The sequence below is a fragment of the Psittacula echo genome (assembly GCF_963264785.1).
Source record: "Psittacula echo genome assembly, chromosome: 19".
NCBI classification, from domain to species: Eukaryota; Metazoa; Chordata; class Aves; order Psittaciformes; family Psittacidae; genus Psittacula; species Psittacula echo.
The window spans coordinates 3,880,723-3,901,640 of NC_137755.1; the positions used below are offsets into that span (position 1 = coordinate 3,880,723).

Below are 20,918 nucleotides of genomic sequence, written 5' to 3' on the forward strand. Positions count from 1 at the left end.
TTCAATTCCTGTTTGAGCTTGTCTGAGATTTGCTATGACCCATCGCTGTGCATAAAGGACGCTGTCTCTGAAAGCCAGATGTAGCCAAGCACACAGTTAAAATGCTTGGGCTGTTCCTTAGCTGAATCATCAAGGGAGTGAGTAAAGACCCTGCAGTGATGTACTTTGTGTTCACTCAATGCCTGCAGCTGCAGGGTGGCAGAAAGGACAGACCTGGCATCACTGATAGCAACTGATGCCTGATGCCTCTGAGCACTTACAAGAATATTCCCAACAACATTGTCTTGTCTCTATATCAGCCTGCACGTATCTTTGGCCTGTCTCTATAACTTGCACGTAACTTTGACCAGCCCTGTAATGCCAAATGTCACCAGAGATTTGCACCCAGACACGTCACTCCTGGCCCCCGTCAATGTTAATGCTGAGACAAAGCTCCCTCATGTAGGTGCCTTTTCAAGGAAGACCTGACCAGAGGCAGGAGGAATCCTACCTCCTGTGGGTTTGTGGTGTTCATGGGAGGGAGCTGAGTCCCCTTCCAGCCCCAGGCCTACAGACTTAGGTGGAGATGCCTCAGCTAACCAGGGTGAATCCACTCCATCAGCAAGGGTAAAGGAGATCCCAGCCTGTGTTTGTCTGGCTGTCCTAATGATGGGACAAGAAACAGGCTGCCCACAGAAGTGGTTGTGTCACCATTCCTGGAGGCCTTTAAAAGACATGGAGATGTGGCACTTGTTGACATGGGTCAGTGGTGGACATGACAGTGTTTGGTTAAGAGAGTTAAGAGTTGATGTTGAGGGTGTTTTTTGAATCTAAATGATTCTGTAATTCTGAGAAACTTTGTTTACACCAAACTGCATCTCTCATCAGAGAAATGACACTGCAGGCAGGCAGTGTGTCTGCCAGCTGAGGGAGGGAACAGCAGGGCTTGCTTCAGGCTGTTTCCCATGGTGTTCCTCTGGCGTCCAGGGAGCCCTGGAGGGAGCCCAGTGGGGCAGAGGCAGAACCACCTTGGGCTGGGCCTCTCCTGATGAGCTGGGAGCAAGGGGAGACCTGCGAGCCTCAGAGAGCTTAAAGGCACTTGGCAGTGGAGGATGCTGAGAGCTCCCTGCAGGAGAAACCTTCCCAGCCCTGTGCATGGTAAGGCTCTGGGTGCAGGGCAATGCAGCCGCAGTTCCTGGAGGGATCTCCTCAAGCTGCTGCCTGGGAGAGTCCATGGGATCTGTCAGGAGGACTCTCTTGGTTTCTCTGTGTAGATAAGGAGCAGGATGTGCTGCAGAGCAGGGCTTCCCTCTGCACCATGCGAGGGACAGGACAAGGCAGGTCCCTTGTCCCGGGGCTGGCTGCAGGCTGTGAATGTGGGTGTGCAGGCAGGGGTGCCCAGCGCTGTCCTTGCCAGCAGGGTGCCTGCAGCCCAGGGGCTGTGTGCAGGGGCAGGGACTCTGCTGCCTGCCAGGGTCAGCACTCAGCCTGCCCGGGAGCTCCACATGGGGCTGGGGGAGAAGCTGGGGGAGAAGGAAGAAACCCTGGGAGGGAAGGAAAAGTGTTCTTGTGCACTGGAGAGGGTGCTGTGTGGGTCAGGGCTGCTCAGAGCTCCACATCCCTCTGAGCACGTTTGCAGAGGGTCCTGCTGAAAGACACTGAGGCAGCGATTGCCTGATAGGGAAGGATCCTGAGCTCTGATGTTTTCCACTCTTGGTGGGCAGGTTGGGCAGTGGGAGCTGGGAATTTCCTTCTCTGCTTTGGAGAAGGCACCGAGAGTCTTGTCAGGACTTGTGTGAGCTGCTCCTGAGCCCCTGCAGAGGCAGAGCTGCCCCTGGGCAGAGCCCTGCTGCCGGGAGAGGTGTGCAGGGCAGAGCTGAGCACACAGCCCATGGGATGGGCTCTGGGAGCACTGAGAGGGAGCAGAGCTGGGCCCAGAGCAGCAGCTCCTGGCAGGGACAGCTCCAGGCGGCAGAGACATGGGCAGGGAGTGGGGGGAAAGTGCAGCCCAGGCCTGGGGAGGGTGCGTTCAGGCAGCTCTCTTGGTGTCTGGCACTGGAGGTGGCTGCTGGCCATGCTCTGCTGGGCAAGGAGCTGACTGTCCCTCTAGAAAGTGCAGGGCAGCTGAGAACCAGACTGATGGACTCTGCAGCAATTTGAGTAGGCACAAACCCACAGACACTTGTGCCCTTTTTTCTGTCCAATGCTGAGACTCTTCACAGTTGCCTTCAAAATACTTCTTAGCAAATTTATCCCTAAAATGTCACTTGTCAGCTGTGACACTGGGAAAACAAACAAACCAACCAACCTCAGAGAAAATCATTACCAAGTCACGCTGAGCCTCTCCTATGCAGACCGAAAATGTTCAGAGTCGTGAGTGTGTAAATTGAACTTCTGTATCTGACATCCCTCCTGTCCTAACCTGTCACTGCCTTTTTCTGCTCTGACAGTGCCCCATGCCCAGAGGCAGCAGATGTCCAACGGCAGCTCCATCACCCACTTCCTCCTCCTGCCATTCGCAGACAGGCGGGAGCTGCAGCTCTGGCACTTCTGGCTCTTCCTGGGCATCTTCCTGGCTGCGCTCCTGGGCAACGGCCTCATCATCACCAGCACAGCCTGCGACCAGCACCTCCACACCCCCATGTACTTCTTCCTACTCAACCTCTCCCTGCTGGACCTGGGCTGCATCTCCACCACTGTCCCCAAATCCATGGTCAATTCCCTCTGGGCCACAAGGGTCATCTCCTACACAGGTTGTGCTGCACAGCTCTTTTTCTTCGTCTTTTTCATGTCAGCCGAGTTTTCCCTCCTCACTGTCATGTCCTATGACCGCTACGTGGCCATCTGCAAGCCCCTGCACTACGGGAGCCTCCTGGGCAGCAGAGCTTGTGTCCACATGGCAGCAGCTGCCTGGGGCGCTGCGTTTCTCACTGCTCTGCTGCACACAGCCAATACATTTTCACTCCCCCTCTGCCGAGGCAATGCTGTGGAGCAGTTCTTCTGTGAAATCCCCCAGATCCTCAAGCTCTCCTGCTCACATTCCTACCTCAGGAAAGTTGGGCTTCTTGTGCTAAGTTTCTGTTTGGGACTTGGCTGTTTTGTGTTCATTGTGGGGTCCTATGTGCAGATCTTCAGGGCCGTGCTGAGGATCCCCTCTGAGCAGGGACGCCACAAAGCCTTTTCCACGTGCCTCCCTCACCTGGCTGTGCTCTCTCTGCTTGTCAGCACTTCAGCATTTACCTACGTGAAGCCCCCCTCCATCTCCTCCCCATCCCTGGATCTGGTGCTGTCAGTGCTCTACTCAGTGGTGCCTCCAGCAGTGAATCCCCTCATCTATAGCCTGCGGAATCAGGAGCTCAAGGATGCTGTGAGGAAGCTGCTGACTGGATGTGTTTCAGCAGCCATACACTGCCTGCTGTCCTCTGCAAAAGGCTTCCATTGTAGGTCATTACAGGCCAAGTCTGTCTCTGCTGCTTTACATTTGTTTTCCTGTTTCAATTTGTGGTGATGTTGTCTTCATAGAAATGTCAGTTTTCATCTCCTCCAGCTTAACTAGCCACCCATGTTGTGTGACCCACAGACTTTGTGTCAGTGAAGGTCTCTCACAGTATTTGAGTTAAATAAATGATCCTGCAGCAACTTCTTGTCTGTGCTATGTGCTCACATGGCAGGAATGAAGGGGAATGAAATCAGCTTTCTGGCTGCTCCAGCTCTGGGATTGCTGCTCTGTGCCTGGAGCAGGAAGAGCTCTTGGCGAGCCCAAGGGCTGGGGCTGTTGTGCTGGTGTGGGGAGATGGGATGGCATGGGGGGTCTGCAGAGCTCTCAGGGTGTCCTGGGCAGGAGAGCAGGGGACACAGGGGTCCCTGCAGGGGACTCCTCTGCAATGGCCCAGGCTGGGGCTGCCTGGCTGGGAGCAGCCCATGGGAAAGGTCTGGGTGGGCAGGAGCTGGACAGGAGGCAGCGTGTGCCCTGGCAGCAAGGGAGGACAGCAGCATGGCGGGCTGTATGACCAGGAGCATGGCAGGAGGACAAGGGAAGGGATGCTCTGGAATATTCCATCCAGGTTTCAGATCCCCAGTTCGGGAATGCTATTGGCAAGCAGGTTTGGGTTTAAAAACGGGCCCTGAGGACAGGCAGGGACTGGAGCACGGTGCCTGTGGGGAGAGGCTGGGGGAGCTGGGCTTGTCCAGCCTAGAGAAGGGAAGGCTGATGGGGACCTGAGATCTTGGGAAGGGAAGGCTGTTGGGGACTGGCTGCCTGTACCATCAAGGAGAACATGGAGAGTACAGAGCCAGGTTCCTCACAACGTTGCCTGGTGGGAGGACAAAAGGCAATGGGGGATAGTGACAGAGGAGACGTTGAGCCAGGACATAAGGAAACCTTGTTCCCACAGGCTCAGGCAAGTGTTACATCAGGTCACCCAGAGAGGCTGTGCAGTCTCTGGCCTTGGGGTTTTCCAACTCAAACTGAATCAAGCCTTGAACTGCTTCCTCTGACCTTGCTCCTGACGGATTAGACTTGAGACGTCCTGGGGTCCTTTCCAACCTCTGTTCTCATATGATCTTACAATGATGGGCTTATGAAGGGTCACAAAGATGCTCTAAGGGCTGAAGCACATCTCCAATGGTGACAGCTGAGAGAGCTGAGGGTGTTCAGCCTGGAGAAGAGAATGCTCCAGGGAGACATCCTAGCAATCTGCCCATACTTAGGCAGGGCCTACAAGAAATCTGGAGAGGGGCTTTCTACATGGGTGTGCAGTGACAGGACAAGGGGGAATGGCTTTACATGAAAAAAGGGAGATTTGGCTTGGACATTAGGAGGGCGTTTTTCCCTGTGAGGGTGCTGAGGTGCTCACAGGGGGTGCCCAGAGAAGCTGTGGCTGCCCCATCAATGGCAGTGTTCAAGGCCAGGTTGGATGGCAGTCAGGTTTCTCTGAAGCAGTGCTTTGCCCAGCTCTGACGTTCACAAGGGATGTCTGATGAAATCCCAGAATCATTTCATTTGAAAAGACCCTTGAGAACATCGAGTCCAGCCATTAACTGCTGTGCTCTAAGGGCTGGAGCACGTCTCTGATGAAGACAAGCTGAGAGAGCTGCAGTTGTTCAGGCTGGATACGAGAAGGTTCCAGGGAGACATCTTAGCATCTGCTCATAGCTAAACAGGGCCTACGAGAAATCTGGAGAGGGGCTTTTTAGAAGGGTTTGCAGTGACAGGACGAGGGGCAATGGATTTAAGCTGAAAAAAGGGAGATTTAGCTTGGACATTCGGAGGAATTTTTTCTATTTGAGGGTGGTGGGACACTGGCACAGGGTGCCCAGAGGATCTGTGGCTGCCCCATTCCCGATAGTGTTCATGGCCATGTTGGTTGGGCGTCATCTTATGTGTGAAGCAGTGCTTTGTCCAGCTCTGATGTTCACAAGGAATGTCAGATTAAATCCAACATGACTGTAGAGTTCTCTGCATATACTCATGACTAAGATGAGTCTGATCTGCACAAGAGAGGCTCAGCACTGTTTAGAGTCACTTTGACTGTGTTATTTATTTACCAGCTTAACACTGCTGAGGGTTTGTTTTTTTTTGGGGGGGGAGGGTGTTATAAAACATTCTCTGTATGACTGAAAACCTGAAGAGTATTGAAACAGGGAGAAGTTCTCAGCTTTTTTGTAGATTAGTGCAGAGCCAGGAGAGCTGCAGTGTCCATCAGACCTTTCCCATTTGCCCTCTGCTTTCACTTGCAGTGTCTGTAAGATGCCTTCACACACAAATTGATCTTAAGAACCCCCACAAACACCTGTCCTGTGCTGAGAGCAGGGCAGCACGGTTTCAAAGGGCAGATCAGGGAGCTCTCATGGGGAGAAGCAAAGGACTGTGCCCAGCAGAGCATGGCCAGCAGCCACCTCCAGTGCCAGACACCAAGAGAGCTGCCTGAACGCACCCTCCCCAGGCCTGGGCTGCACTTTCCCCCCACTCCCTGCCCATGTCTCTGCTGCCTGGAGCTGTCCCTGCCAGGAGCTGCTGCTCTGGGCCCAGCTCTGCTCCCTCTCAGTGCTCCCAGAGCCCATCCCATGGGCTGTGTGCTCAGCTCTGCCCTGCACACCCCTCCCGGCAGCAGGGCTCTGCCCAGGGGCAGCTCTGCCTCTGCCCGAACCTCACACCTGGCACCCCATGGATCCATCAATGGTCAATGGAGAAACATGGTCACCCCCTGAGGAAAGCCTTGAGAGCTTCTTAACTCTTCAGTGAGTTACTGGTGGCAATGAGCAGTGTGCAGGGAGGTGAGGGAGGGTGGAGGGAAGTCAGCAAGAAGCAAGGTGATGGTTCAGGGCTTTAACCAATCCTTACAAGCAGGACGGAGCCCAGCAATGGAGAGCAGTTGATGTCTGTAGGTGGAGGAGGAGGAGGTGTTCCTGGAGTGTGGCTGCAGAGCCTGGACAAACCAGAGGCTGTCTGAGAAGTTTCCCTCATGGGAACATGCCTCAGCGTGGCCCGTGGGGAATGGCCACTGCTGGGGGTGCCTGAACACTGCTTCTCATGCCCCATGAGCCGACCTTCCTGTCTGCCTCTCCTGCACTACCCAAACTTGCCTGGAATGCAGGATCCATCCCTGAGCCTGCAGAATGCAGGAACCTCCTGCAGTGAGGGGTCACTGCTGCAGGGGAAGTGCAAAGCTTCTGTGAGACACTTGTGAGTGCGGGCAGAGAGTGGGGTGTGCACAGCAGAGAGGGTGCTACAGGCAGGAAGCTGTCCCAGATGAGGTGCCCTGTCCCCACAGCATGGGGTACCTTGCACCCAAGGACACCACCTTTCCTTCTGGCTCTTGCCAGGAAGTTCTCAATCCAGACCATTCCCTTTTCCCACTGCTCTCCCATGGTGCTTAGTTCTGTATCCTGATGGCATCACCCATTCCTCTAGAAGACTCCTTTAGATGGCCTTGCTGAGGGATATTCACTCCACCTGCTGAATTGACACTATAGTAGCAGCCTACAACTACTTGAAATGTGGCTTCAGAGATGATGGAGGTTTTCTTTGTAGCGGGAAGAGAAGGAAACCTCTGCAAAGTGCAGCTTGGAAGGTTCAGACTCAAAAGTGAGGAAAGAGAAATGTCTCTCAAAAGGTGGAGCTGTGATGCAAGAGGTCACCCAGAGGGAGTCTGGCTCAGCCCATGGCTTTGTGTTTCAAGGAGCAGACAGCGATGGGTGCAGAGATGTGACTGAAGGTACAGAAATGCCAGGTGAGAGCCAGGTGGGAAAGCAAGATGGGTGTCAAGAGCCTGAAGGGAAAGAGGTGCAGGCATGGGCCAGTGAAGGACAGCCTGCAGCAGAGATGAGTGAGGATTCTGGCAAGGCTGAAAGGCCCAAAAGAACAAAAGGTCTCTGTGCCCTGGGCTATGGCAGTTGCCTCTTTCATCAAGGCCTATGAGGAGAACTTTCATTCTCAGGATTTCAGGCTCTACTTCTGCAAGGGCTGTGGTCAGGGCTTGGCCTTTCTGCTTCATCAAACAAACCAAGGGTTTTCTCACCACAAGACACCTGCATTTTGCCTTTGTCTCCCAGTAGTCACAGCCTGCAGTTACTTGCTTTAAGGAGTCCCTGGGGAGGCTTTGTCAGTAACAGCCCTCAGTGGGGCCCATTAATGCTGAAGGGACTTGGGGCTTTGTTTCTGACTTGGACTTCTTGAGAGGTTTCCTCAGTCTCCTCTCAGCACCTGAGGTTCATGGACTCAGCCCAAATACACCATGGGGCTCATTAAAATCTTCGGGTTTTGTCAATCCTTGCAGATTGCACAGCACATTGGAGGATTCCGAGCACAGGAAGATTGCAAAGAGCAACTGATAAAAATTATTTTGACAGGGTTTTTTTCTTACTTTTCAGTTTAGAAATTTCTGTATCTTCTGCAATGCCTGGCACAGGGATCACTGGAACCTGCCAGGGCCCTGCCGCCTTCCGCAATGCCCGGGGGGCTTGCGCGGGCCTTGCCGGAGCCAGGCAGGTCCCTTTGTGCTGAGCTCCCAGGGACAGCACCAGCAGCTGCACTGCCCAGGGGCTGCTCCTGCCCTGACACCTTCTCAGCACCTCTGACACCAGCAGCTCCTGCACACAGAAGGCTCCTGCTTCGCCCCCAGCACCTCTGCAGGCAGAGCTCAGCTCCAAGCACATGAACAAGCCCAGCGCCTCCTCCTCACCCATCCCCTGCTCCTACAGCTGGGATGGCACCAGCACATCTCCTGACAGCTTCTCCTCCCTTTAGAGCATGCACCCACCATGTGTTTCAAGCCAACACTAAAACAGGATTGCAAAGTCAAAGAACCCGTACCTGGATGCGCAGGGCAGGCACGGGAGATGCAGCCTCCCGAGGGAGGGCTCTCCTCTGCACTGGTTCCTGCAGGGCTCTGGCTCCTTCAATAGCCCACGCTCAGCGTGGGGGCCCCGTCACAATGGGCGTCTCCACAGCGACCACCACGGCTTTGTGATGGCGGCAGCATCGTGCCCATGGCACTGGGCACCCAGGGGCTTGCACTGGGTGAGCTTTAAGGTCCCTTCCACCCCAATTCAGGCTGTGACTGTATGACTGTAAAACACCATCTGCATTTGGCTGCAGAAGAGCTCTCAGCACTGAGTCAGTTCCAGGATCAGGTGCAGACATTTGTGCAGAACATCCTGTCTCTGCTGCTGGCCTTGGCAGAGCCCAGTGGAGACCCTTGAGGGCAGGTCAGGCCTGGAGAACAGCCAGGATCAAGGGCAACAGCACCACCTCCTCTGAAAGAAGCCTAGGGGCTGAGCCTTGAGGAAGCCCTGCTGTGCTGAATCAGCGCTGAGTTGATGACCAGTGTAAAAGATGTGTCTGCAGGATTAAAGAGTTGGTTACAGAAGGAAACACTTCCAGTACAGACATGTTTCCTGGCCCTTGAGGATCAGTTCCCAAGATCCGGAGTACATCTTTTTGCATTATAAAATGTTATTGAATTCAAATGGAATAAGTCATTCTTGAATTGTGTGACATGATAATGACTATGGAAATGATGCCAAGTCATGTCTGGCACCTGCTTCATAAGTGTTTTCTTAATGCATACAGAAGATAAGCTTTAGCAATGGCATTCTTGCCCATTGCAGGACCTCTTGTATCTATTCCGATGGCTGCAATGAAACAAGAGGCTGGCTCCAATGTGCCATTAGGGTGGAGAGGCTTCCCTGGGACTCCTTCCTATCGTGTATCAATGTGTGATGCTCAAGCTGTTTCCCTGGAACACATAGGAACCAGAGTTGAGCAAGGCGGGTCAAAGTGAAATGAAAGCAGCAGTGCTCATCTCAAGCTTTGTTCACTGTTCTCCAACAGGAGAGTAAGTTGGAATTGGGATGGCTGTTAGGACCTTGCTCTTTTCCAATGTGAAAATCATGCCATGAGGAATAACACTTTAAAGAAGCTGGTGTTCTCTCTTTGAAGAGAAACAAATGAAGACAGCAATCCCATTCGAAGAATCAGAATCAGAATCAGAATTACCAGGTTGGAAGGGACGTTCAAGATCATCGAGTCCAACCCATGCCCTACACCTCTACTAAACCATGTCACCAAGTGCCACATCCAATCTCTTTTTAAACACATCCAGGGATGGAGACTCCACCACCACCCTGGGCAGACCGTTCCAATATTTTGTTATTCTTTCTGTGAAAAATTTCTTCCTAATATCCAACCTGTACCTTCCTTGGCGCAGTTTGAGACTGTGTCCTCTCGTTCTGTCAGCTGCTGCCTGGTGAAAGAGACCAACCCCCACCTGTCTACAACCTCCTTTCAGGAAGTTGTAGAGAGTGATAAGGTCACCTCTGAGTCTCCTTTTCTCCAGGCTAAACAACTCCAACTCTCTCAATCGCTCCTCGTAGGGCTTGTGGTCCAAGCCCCTCACCAGCCTCGTTGCCCTCCTTTGGACGCGCTCCATCATTTCCACGTCCTTCTTAAACTGAGGAGCCCAGAACTGGACACAATACTCAAGGTGCGGCCTCACCAGTGCTGAGTACAGGGGAAGAATAACCTCCCTGTTTCTGCTGGCCACACCATTCCTAATGCAGGCTAGGATGCCATTGGCCTTCTTGGCCACCAGGGCACACTGCCGGCTCATATTCAGCTGGCCATCCACCAATACCCGCAGATCCCTTTCTGCCTGGACACTATCCAGCCACACTGTCCCCAACTTGTAACATTGCAAAGGGTTTTTATGGCCAAAATGTAGGACTCGGCACTTAGACTTATTAAACTTCATCTTATTGGATTCTGCCCATCTATCCAACCTATCCAGGTCTCTCTGCGGAGCCCTCCTTCCTTCCAAAAGATTGAGAGAAGCTCCCAGCTTAGTGTCATCTGCAAACTTACTGATGAAAGACTCAATACCCTCATCCATGTCATCAATAAAAATATTGAACAACACCGGTCCCAGCACAGACCCCTGAGGGACACCACTGGTGACTGGTTGCCAGCTGGATGCAACATCATTCACCATCACCCTCTGGGCCCGGCCATCCAGCCAGTTACTGACCCAGCAAAGAGTGCTCCTGTCCAGGCCGTGAGCTGCTAGCTTTTCCAGGAGTATGTTATGGGGGACAGTATCAAAAGCCTTGCTGAAATCCAAATAGACAACATCCACAGCCCTTCCCACATCCACCAGGCGGGTCACCTGATCATAAAAGGAAATCGGGTTGGTCAAGCATGACCTACCCTTCATAAACCCATGCTGGCTGGGTCTAATACCCTGGCCATTTCTTAAGTGCTGCTTAATAGCACTCAGTGTGAACTTTTCCATTAACTTTCCCGGCACTGAGGTCAGACTAACTGGCCTGTAATTACCAGGATCCTCCCTCCTACCCTTTTTATAAATGGGCATCACATTGGCCAGCTTCCAATCATCTGGAACCTCGCCAGTGAGCCACGACTGTTGGTAAGTGATGGAGAGTGGCTTTGCAAGCTCATCCGCCATCTCCCTCATCACCCTGGGATGGATCCCATCTGGTCCCATTGATTTATAAATGTTCAGGTGCCTCAACAATTCTCTAATTTCCTCTTCTTGAATAACAAGAGGACCATTCTGCTCCCTAACACCACCTACCAACCCCAAAGTACAGTTATCTTGAGGACAAGGTGTCTTCCTACTGAAAACTGAGGCAAAAAAGGCATTAAGCACTTCTGCTTTCTCCTCCTCTTTAGTTACTAAGTTTCCTGCCTCATCCAATAAGTAGCAAAGATCAGTCTTACCCTTCCTTTTACCATTGATATATTTATAAAAACTTTTTTTATTATTCTTTACAGAAGTTGCCAATTTTAGTTCAAACTGAGCTTTGGCCTCCCTAATTTTCTTTCTACATGCCCCAGCAGCCTCCTTAAACCCTCCCTGAGAAACCCTACCCTCCTCCCAAAGATGATACACCTTCTTTTTATTTCTAAGTTCCTTCATAACCTCAGTACCCATCCAGGCTGGACGCTTGCCTCATCGGCTCATCTTTCGGCACGCAGGAACAGACTTTTCCTGCGCCCTCAAGATCTCTGTTTTGAAGCACACCCATCTTTCCTGAACTCCTTTGTTTTCAAGGGCAGTTTCCCAAGGAACTCTCCGAATGAGCCTCTTAAACAGGCCAAAATCTGCCCTCTGGAAGTCCAAAGTATAGGTCTTATTGATGTTCCTCCTGATTTCCCTGAGTATTGAGAATTCTACAATTTCATGATCACTGTGCCCCAGGCAACCTCCAACCTTCACCTCACCCACCAGTCCATCTCTATTAGTGAACAACAGGTCTAACATAGACCCTCCCCTCGTAGTCTCGCTCACCAGCTGTGACAGAAAGTTATCCTCCACACACTCTAAAAACTTTCTGGACTGCCTTTTTTGAGCTGTATGAAATTCCCAACATATATCTGGTAGGTTGAAGTCGCCTACAAGAACAAGGGCTGAAGATCCAGAAATGTTCTCCAGTTGCTTATAAAACAAGTTGTCCACTTCTTCTTTCTGGTTGGGTGGATGGTAACAGACCCCCAATAGGATATCAGCCTTACCAGCCTTCCCCTTGATTCTTACCCATAAACATTCAACTTCATCATCATTAATTTCAATACCTATAACATCTAAGACCTCCCTAATATAAAGGGCCACCCCTCCACCCCTTCTCCCTTTTCTATCTCTTCTGAAGAGCTTGTAGCCATCCAATATGATGTTCCAGCTACTTGACTCATCCCAGCACGTTTCTGTGATGGTGACTACATCATAGCTATATTGATGCACCATGGCTTCCAGCTCTTCTTGTTTATTCCTCATACTACATGCATTAGTATACATGCACCTCAGCTGGTCCACCGATTTCACCACCAACCCAGGCTGATTACCCTTGGACCTGCTTCCAGTCAGCCCAGCTGCATCCCCTTCCCCCTTCAAACCTAGTTTAAAGCCCTTTCAATGAGTTCTGCCAATTCATGAGCAAAAATTCTTCTACCTTTAACAGAGAGATGCAACCCATCTGTGTCCAATAGGCCAGGTGCCGTAAAGGTTGTCCCATGGTCAAAGAACCCAATGTTCTGCCGACGACACCAACCCTTGAGCCACTTGTTAATAATATGGGCTCTCCTGTTCCTTTCATTAAATTTTCCTACCACCAAAGGGATCGAGGAAAGAAGGGGTCTGTACAGATACATCCTTTTTGGAGGGTTCCGTTAAGTTACTTACACTCATGCTCACTACAGGTTTTGATCGCGTAAGAACCATTACTTCCAAAAGCCCTGCTTGCCCTGCCTGCGTGAACTGCCGCGCAAACTGCCCCTCTATAATCCAATTACGACCCTGTTTGCCTACTCCTGTTCGCCGAGCTCCGGGTCACCGTGCTCCCTGGAAGCTCTTAGCCTTAAATACTGGAGCCAAGCCCCGTGCTCTGGGCCCTTTTAAAAGCCCCACCGAGTCTCCTCCTTCCAGCCTCTCCAAAGGCAAGCTGGGAAAATTTGCTTTCTTTAACCCTAATTGATGCATGTAATTTACTCAGTATATCTCTATCCAATGCCAGCATGGGGCACTCAGGCATGCAAAGAACTTGATGGCTCAACATCTGTTTGCCACTTTCTCAAATGTAAAGGAAGGCCAGGTTCCTGTCCACCTGTGGCACCAATGCCTGAAGCTGTTTGTTTGCTTAATTGCCCTTTACAAGTATTTATAACAGAATAAGTAGCTTCTGTTTCTACAAGGAATTTTACCTTCTCATTCCCCAACCTTGTTCCCACAGGCTCAGGCAAGTGTTGCATCAGGTAACCCACAGAGGCTGTGCAGTCTTTGGCCTTGGGGATTTCCAAGTAGGGCTGAATCAAGCCCTGACCCTGTTCCTGATGTTTTGGACTTGAGACGTCCTGGGGTCCCTTCCAACCTCTCTTCTCTTATGATCCTACAATGATGGGCTTATGAAGGGCCACAAAGATGCTCCAAAGGCTAGAGTACGTCTACAGTGAAGACAGGCTGAGAGAGCTGGGGGTGTTCAACCTGGAGAAGAGAAGGCTCCAGGGAAACATCTTAGCAATCTGCCCATACTTAGGCAGGGCCTACAAGAAATCTGGAGAGGGGCTTTTTGCAAAGCTGTGCAGTGACAGGACAAGGGGGAATGGCTTTAAGCTGAAAAAAAGGAGATTTAGCTTGGACATTTGGAGGAAGTTTTTCCCTTTGAGGCTGGTGGGACACTGGCACAGGGTGCCCAGAGAAGCGGTGGTAGCCCCATCCCTGGCAGTGTTCAAGGCCAGGTTGCATGGGACTCATCTTTGAAGCAGTGTTTTGCCCAGCTCTGAAGTTCACAAGGGATGTCAGATGAAATCCAACTTTATTGTAAAGTTCTCTATTTGTACTCATGACTTGGATGAGCCTTGGCTGACCAAGAGAAGCTCAGTATGGCCTTGGAGTCATTTTGCCTGTGTTATTTATTTACTGGCATAACCCTGCTGAGGTTTATTTCAGAGGTATAAAATATTCTTTGTATGACTAAAAACCAGAAGAGTATTGAAACAGGCAGAATGTCTCAGCTCTTTGAGGCTTAGTGAAGAGCCAGGAGATCTGCAGTGTCCATCAGTCCTTTTTCATTTGCCCTGTGCTTACACTTGCACTGCCTACAAGACGCTTTCAGGCTCTACTTCTCCAAGGGCTGTGGTCAGGGCTTGGCCTTTCTGCTACCTCAAACAAACCAAGGTTTTTCTCACCATCAGACACCTGCATTTGGCCTTTGTCTACCAGTAATCACAGCCTCCACTTACTTGCTTTAATGAGTCCCAGGGGAGGCTTTGTCAGTAACAGCCCTCAGTGGGGCCCATTAATGCTGAAGGGACCTGGGGCTTTGTTTCTGTCTTGGACATCTTGGGAGGTTTCTTCCATCTCCTCTCAGCACCTGAGGTTCATGGACTCAGCCCAAATACACCATGGGGCTCATTAAGCCCTGAGGAGCCATGTCTCACCCTGTGCTTTTTGTCAAGTCTTCCAGATTGTCTTCTCACCTTGTCACTGGCATTTGGGACCCTGGTTGGTGGGACCCACAAGGCATGTGATGAAAATTCTCTTCCTCTAACTACTAGAACAACCAGTCTTTCAAGTATTAATAGGTCTTTTATTTATACATGTGTCTCTATATATTTGTATGTACACTGTAATGTGATGAGGTAGTGGATTTTTCCTGGAAGCTTCATCCCAGCCCTGGAGCTAGGACTTTTCTTTAGGGTATCTTAGAGCTGTCTGTGAAGGAGAAGGGGTATTGCAGCCCAGCAGAAATAATGGCAGAATCCCAGCCCCTCCAGCATGTCTTTGAAACCTTCCCACTGTCCCGCACACCATTAATCAGTATCTCTTGCAGCACTGGCTCCAGGGGCATCTGCATCAATAGACAAGAGCAGGACTGCAGCAGAAGTAGCATGAGCACCTGGCAGAGTTGGACTAGGACTAGCAATTGGTAGTGAGGGTGCTAGTGCTCAGTCCAAGTGTGTGGTACGTGACCGTTTGAAGGGTGTGAGAGCGCTGTGTAAAACCACATTTGGGGTTCCCCAGTGTGTCTGGGACACCCTTGTAATTCTCTGCTTTGCATCCCAGCCTCTGGGCGCAGTGGGCACGGGCCACTCGCGGATTGTGGTGGCAGTTTGTCAAGGGAGATGGGACACAGCCGACTGCCTGAGCCAGCATCTCCCCAGAACCTGGGCCCTGATGATCCACACTGCTGGCTGGGGGTGAGTTCACCTCCAGATACTGAGCTGAGGGCAGTGGGTTCTCCATAGCTATGCTATGCTCTGCTGTTCTATGACATGCTGTGCCTTGCTATATGCTACATGCTGTGCTCGGGCCTCCCCGAGCCGGCTGGGCAGAGGCTGGTCCCCCTGAGGCCACTCCCGCAGCACCCCTGGGTGCCCAGTGCCATGGGCACGATGCTGCCGCCATCACAAAGCCGTGGGGGTCACTGTGGAGACGCCCATTGTGACGGGGCCCCCACGCTGAGCGTGGGCTATTGAAGGAGCCAGAGCCCTGCAGGAACCAGTGCAGAGGAGACCCCTCCCTTGGGAGGCTGCATCTCCCGTGCCTGCCCTGCGCATCCAGGTGCGTGTTCTTTGACTTTGCAATCCTCTTTTAGTGTTGGCTTGAAGCACATGGTGGGTGCAAAGCAGGAGCCTCCTGTGTGCAGGAGGCATGTGTGTAACCCACCATCCTTCATCGTGATTCTTGGCTCCTAAGACTAGGTAATTTCCCATCCTCTGTTTGATAACTTGGAACTTCATTACCCAAGCTCTGATACTTATGAGGCAATAGTAATGAAAGGTCTCCACCCACGGCTTCTTCGGCTGCTTTGTCAGCAATGTGATTACCAATATTCTCTGGAGTGTTATCAAACTGATGTGCCTCAAAAGCAAATTTTGACTTTCTGACGATTTCAGAAGTCTCAGTAGCACCATCAGCTCAGCTTTGTGTGATGATGTGTTGGGGGAGGAGGAATGCAGGGCTTTAGCCTCTATTATGTTTGGTTTAGCTCTATTACGTTATGGTCTGTAAACAGTTGTGAGTCAGCTCTCCTGCTTCTGGATCTGTTGTCAAAACCACTGCTGGTTCAAAAGGTTTGATATTCTCAAGTCTAAGTCCTCTTGTCACAGAAGCGCAGCCTGCTTGGGGAAAGCCAATGACTGCTTTTCTGTTCCAGAATGGTTGTTAGCATGTGAAGTACAAATACGGTCCAGTTTTGTCCCAAAGTATTTGATACATTTTTCTATTAGAGTCTCTAGTCCTTTCCTTGCTTCCAGTTTTGTAGGATCCTGTTTCTGTCTTAGCGGTGTGATGTTTGGTTTCAGAGGAATAGTTACTGCTTCTGCAGCTCATAACGGTCTCAATACTCTGGCAGCCCATACTTGCGGATAAACCCACTTCCTCTGGGATATCGGGCTCAGTGCCTGGTTTCTGTAACCTAAAAACTCGGGCCTCTACAGCCTTTTCATCAGGAACATGGACCTGAAATTTCTTGATTTAACCCTAATTGATGCATGTAATTTACTCAGTATATCTCTATCCAATGCCAGCACGGGGCACTCGGGCATGCAAAGAACTTGATGGCTCAACATCTGTTTGCCAGTTTCTCAAATGTAAAGGAAGGCCGGGTTCCTGTCCACCTGTGGCACCAATGCCTGAAGCTGTTTGTTTGCTTAATTGCCCTTTACAAGTATCTATAACAGAATAAGTAGCTTCTGTTTCTACAAGGAATTTTACCTTCTCATTCCCCAACCTAACTGTAACCAGGGGCTCTGCTGGAGAGGGATTCGAATCTTCCTCCTCTCCTCCTCAATCTTCATCTAAAGGAATCATTCTCTCTGCCTGTCCTGACCTTCCACTAAATCTCCAGTGTTTCTTTTGATTCTGAGGGCATTTTCCCTTCGAGTGCAACCTGTGGAGTCTGTTCACAACTCTTTCCATGTAATCCTTGTTTCCCCTCCTCCTGGGCCACTCTCCCCTCTCCTGGTTTCTTGTGGGATAGCTACAGGCAGCAATTTTTCTCTCTTGTTTTTCCCCTAAAGATTCCAGTTTCACTCTGGAGCTTATCTTATGCCCCCACATATACATTAACAAATTCCTAGTTGAAACCTGACACACTCTAACCCACAAAACACAATATTGTCTTATATTAATAATTATATGAATTCTTTTCATAATATATACATTAAGCATCAGGGACTGAAAGCCCTCCCCAGTACTATTGAACCATTTGAACCATTTCAGAGAGCTTGCACCAGAGCAATAGTGGTCCGATTGTGACAGATCTCCAAGGCCACATCCAGTATTTTTACCAAATCACATTGGTCCTCCCCCTGAAGCTTTTGTACCTTTTTCCTTATGTCCTTTGTGGACTGACTTTTTGTTAAATGGCCTCTTTCCTTCCTTCCTCTGATTCAGGATCAATATTAGTATATTTGTGCATCACATCTTTTAATCTTCCCACAAATCCAGAAGGTGACTCATTTACATCTTGCTTTATTTCATATAGCTTAGACCAGCTCACTGCCTTGGGGACCGCGTTCCTAATACCGAATAAAATCCACCTCCGATTTTGTTTCAAAGCTTGCCTGTCCCGATTAGGGTCCCAGTTAGGATCGGGGGTAGGTACGTGAAGATTCACTGTGCCTGTTGCTGTGCCTGCTGTTATTTGTTGTTCTACCACGATCCGAGCCCTACGAATAATCATATTTGTGTCAACACTCTGGAAAGCATGATGCATAATTACCAACCACTTGTTTCCAGCTCTTCAAATCTATAATGGTAAAGGGAATCTTCATCATGAGCAGATCATCATTACGCAGAGCTTGACTTAAAGGTGCAATCACAGTTTCCCATCATTTTCCCCTCGTTTGCCCTGCTGTATTGCAAAATCCTTCAGCCACACACCCCCCCCCCGCAATATCTCTGGTGCCTGTGCTGGTGCTTGTGCTTGATTCTCATTGTCAGCACCTTCAGCCCCATTATTCACAGTACCCCTTCTCCAGGGAGCTGCCATCAAATCTAAATCCTCCTCCACACTCCTCAAATGTTTAGTGCATAACCGCTCTATGGTGCACAAAGAGCAACAGCATTTAAGCAAATTTCACTGTCTTTCTCCAAGGACAATACAGACAGGTCCTGGAGTGCAAAATTAAAACTGCAATCCTTTTGCCGTTCCAGATGATATCTCAAAGTGAAACACATTTCTGCATAAGCTACTTCATCCCACATTCCTTCTCATCTCGAGAATAACATTCACCACTGTGGCGTATCAAAGACAAACCAGTTCTGGTGAAATCTGAAGACCTTTATTTCGCGTCTCGCATCCCTTTTATAGTCTACTAGGTGTTAAGCAGTAACTTTCCACTTTTTTACTCCTTTAGCATCCTGATTTAGCAAAACTACTAAGGGTTACAAATACACGTGAATCATTTAACAAAGGTGAGCACACCTGGTACTTGCCGACAGCAGCTTTATGTTTGCATACTTGTGCATATTCACAGCTTTTCCCAGGAACTAGTTATAATATTTGCATCCTAGTTACGCATGCGCTTTCTTGCTGAGTGTGGGTCTTTGGTGGGCACCGATAGTCTTCCTCACTGTGTTTAATGAATGACCTCAGTGCTTGCACACGCTTGCAAGGTCCTAGTGCCCAGTTAGCAGTTGGCATGTCCTTGCTTCTGCTCTGTTCCAGTCTCACTCCACGCTGGGCACCACTCTGCTATCTTGAAGGCTGGCATCCTTGGTCTTATTTACTGTCTCCTTAGCTGTTATCAGTCCCAGGATGTTCGTTCCCCCCAGGCAGTCACTGTGGGGAGACAACTCTGAGAACTTCCCAAAGCAGCACCTGCAGCATCATTGGGCAGCACCCAAAAGGAGGGACCTTCTGCACTGGCAGTGCCAGCATCCCCAGGTTCATCAACCCTACACAATGGCCCAAGAGTTCGTGGGGAGCTTCCAACCTCTGCCTGGGAGTCCCTGTTCCAGAGGCACCCACAGTTCCTCCGGTCGCTGCAGCCCTGTCTTGTCGTGGGAACTGGAGCAGTTCTTTGGTGTGAAGGGTTTCAAGGCTGCCTGGGCAGGCAGCGAGGCTGGTGCTGGCCTCAGGGCTGAGCTCCCATCCTCTGTTCAGGCAGCGGGGCTGGTGCTGACATCGGGGTTGAGCTGCCAGCCCCCTGGGTGGTGTTTTGGCTGAGATAGAATTAATTCTCTTCCCTGTAACTGGTGCAGTGCTGTGTTCTGGCTTTATTCTGGCAATAACACTGGTAACACACTGATGCTTCAGTTGTCGCTCAGTAGCTCTTACCCTGATCAAGGACTTTTCAGTCTCTCACGCTCTGCAGTGAGGAGGGGCACAAGAAGCCAGGAGGAAGCAGACAGGACCCCTGACCCAAACTAGCCAAAGGGGTTTTCCATCCCACAGCACGTCATGCCTAGGATAGAAACTGGGGGAGTCACCCTGAAGGGATGGAATTGGGTCAGGCTGGGTATCGCTCAGTGGGTACTGAGCAATTGCATTGGGCATCACCGCTGGTTAGCATTATCCTCTCTCCTGTATAGTTTTATGCTCAGTCCCTTTTAAACCACAACAGCTCTGCAGGAGCAAAGTTTGCTGTACAGCTCTTCATAGTGATTTTAGTGATAGAAGATTTCACCTTTTCTGTTGTTGTTGCTCCAGGTTTGGTTTTTCACTTCTTTTCATTACTTTGTTCTTGCATTTTTAAAGAGCTCTGGCTGGTGGGTGAGTTATTTCTCTCTCTCTAATTCCTGCGGGTTTCCAAACCGTGCCTTGCTCCTTCAGCTGCTGATTGCCAGGTTTTCCATGTGGGTCCTTCCCTCTGTGTGCATCCCGTGACCATCCTGGGTCCGTCTCGTTCCCATCAGCAGCCTGGCGGAGGTGCGGAGCGGGTCCTGCTCCCCAGCTCTCTGTGGCCATAGTTGTGGTCGCTGCCATTTCCCTGCCATGGGCAGATTCTCAGTCTGCAGCTGAGGGTTGCTTTTCCACAGCGGAGTCTTGTCTGGGGCTGGGGAAGGCTGGCAGCTGGACCTGGCAGTCTGCCCTGTCAGGTCTGGTCATAGGACTGTATGTTGAGTCGGTGGGATTTGTGCTCACAGTTAATAGTGCACAGTGTAGGAAACGCAGGAATCTGGTTTGTTTTCCACGCAGATTGAAGTAAAAGGAAGCACTTGATGACATGAAGCCATCCCTTTCTTGTGAGGTTGCGGGATGAAGGATGCTGCAAGCGTGCAAGGTGCAGGGGAGCTCAGCGTGGCTGCTGCAGGGCCGGAGGTTTGTCTCTTACTGAGACTGACTCTGTGGCTCTGGCAGCAGAGGGCAGAGGCTGGTCCCCCCGTGGCCACTCCCGCAGCACCCCTGAGTGCCCAGTGCCATGGGCACGATGCTGCCGCCATCACAAAGCCGTGGTGGTCGCTGTGGAGACACCCATTGTGACGGGGCCCCCACGCTGAGCGTGGGCTATTGAAGGAGCCAGAGCCCTGCAGGAACCAGTGCAGAGGAGAGCCCTCCCTCGGGAGGCTGCATCTCCCGTGCCTGCCCTGCGCATCCAGGTACGGGTTCTTTGACTTTGCAATCCTCTTTTAGTGTTGCCTTGAAACACATGGTGGGTGCGTGCTCTAAAGGGAGGAGAAGATGTCAGGAGATGTGCTGGTGCCATCCCAGCTGTAGGGACAGGGGCTGGGTGAGGAGGAGGCGCTGGGCTTGTTCATGTGCTTGGAGCTGAGCTCTGCCTGCAGAGGTGCTGGGGGCGAAGCAGGAGCCTTCTGTGTGCAGGAGCTGCTGGTGTCAGAGGTGCTGAGAAGGTGTCAGGACAGGAGAACTTCTACCTCCCTGTCAGAGCCTGCTGCCTTGGACAGTCCATGGGATCTGTCAGGAGGTCTCTCTTGGTTTCTCTGTGTAGATAAGGAGCAGGATGTGCTGCAGAGCAG

At 50.9% G+C, this 20,918-nt stretch overlaps 1 protein-coding gene across 1 annotated transcript; it reads left to right on the forward strand.

The window, feature by feature from the left end:
• Window positions 1-2,452: 2,452 nt before the first annotated feature.
• On the forward strand, window positions 2,453-11,581 carry LOC308228560 (olfactory receptor 14J1-like; the record flags this gene model as incomplete). The annotated part of the gene is made up of 2 exons (XM_080631940.1): window positions 2,453-3,419; window positions 11,553-11,581. 2 exons carry the CDS (start codon window positions 2,453-2,455, stop codon window positions 11,579-11,581), a joined length of 996 nt encoding a protein of 331 aa, XP_080488066.1.
• Between the last annotated feature and the right edge of the window lie 9,337 nt (window positions 11,582-20,918).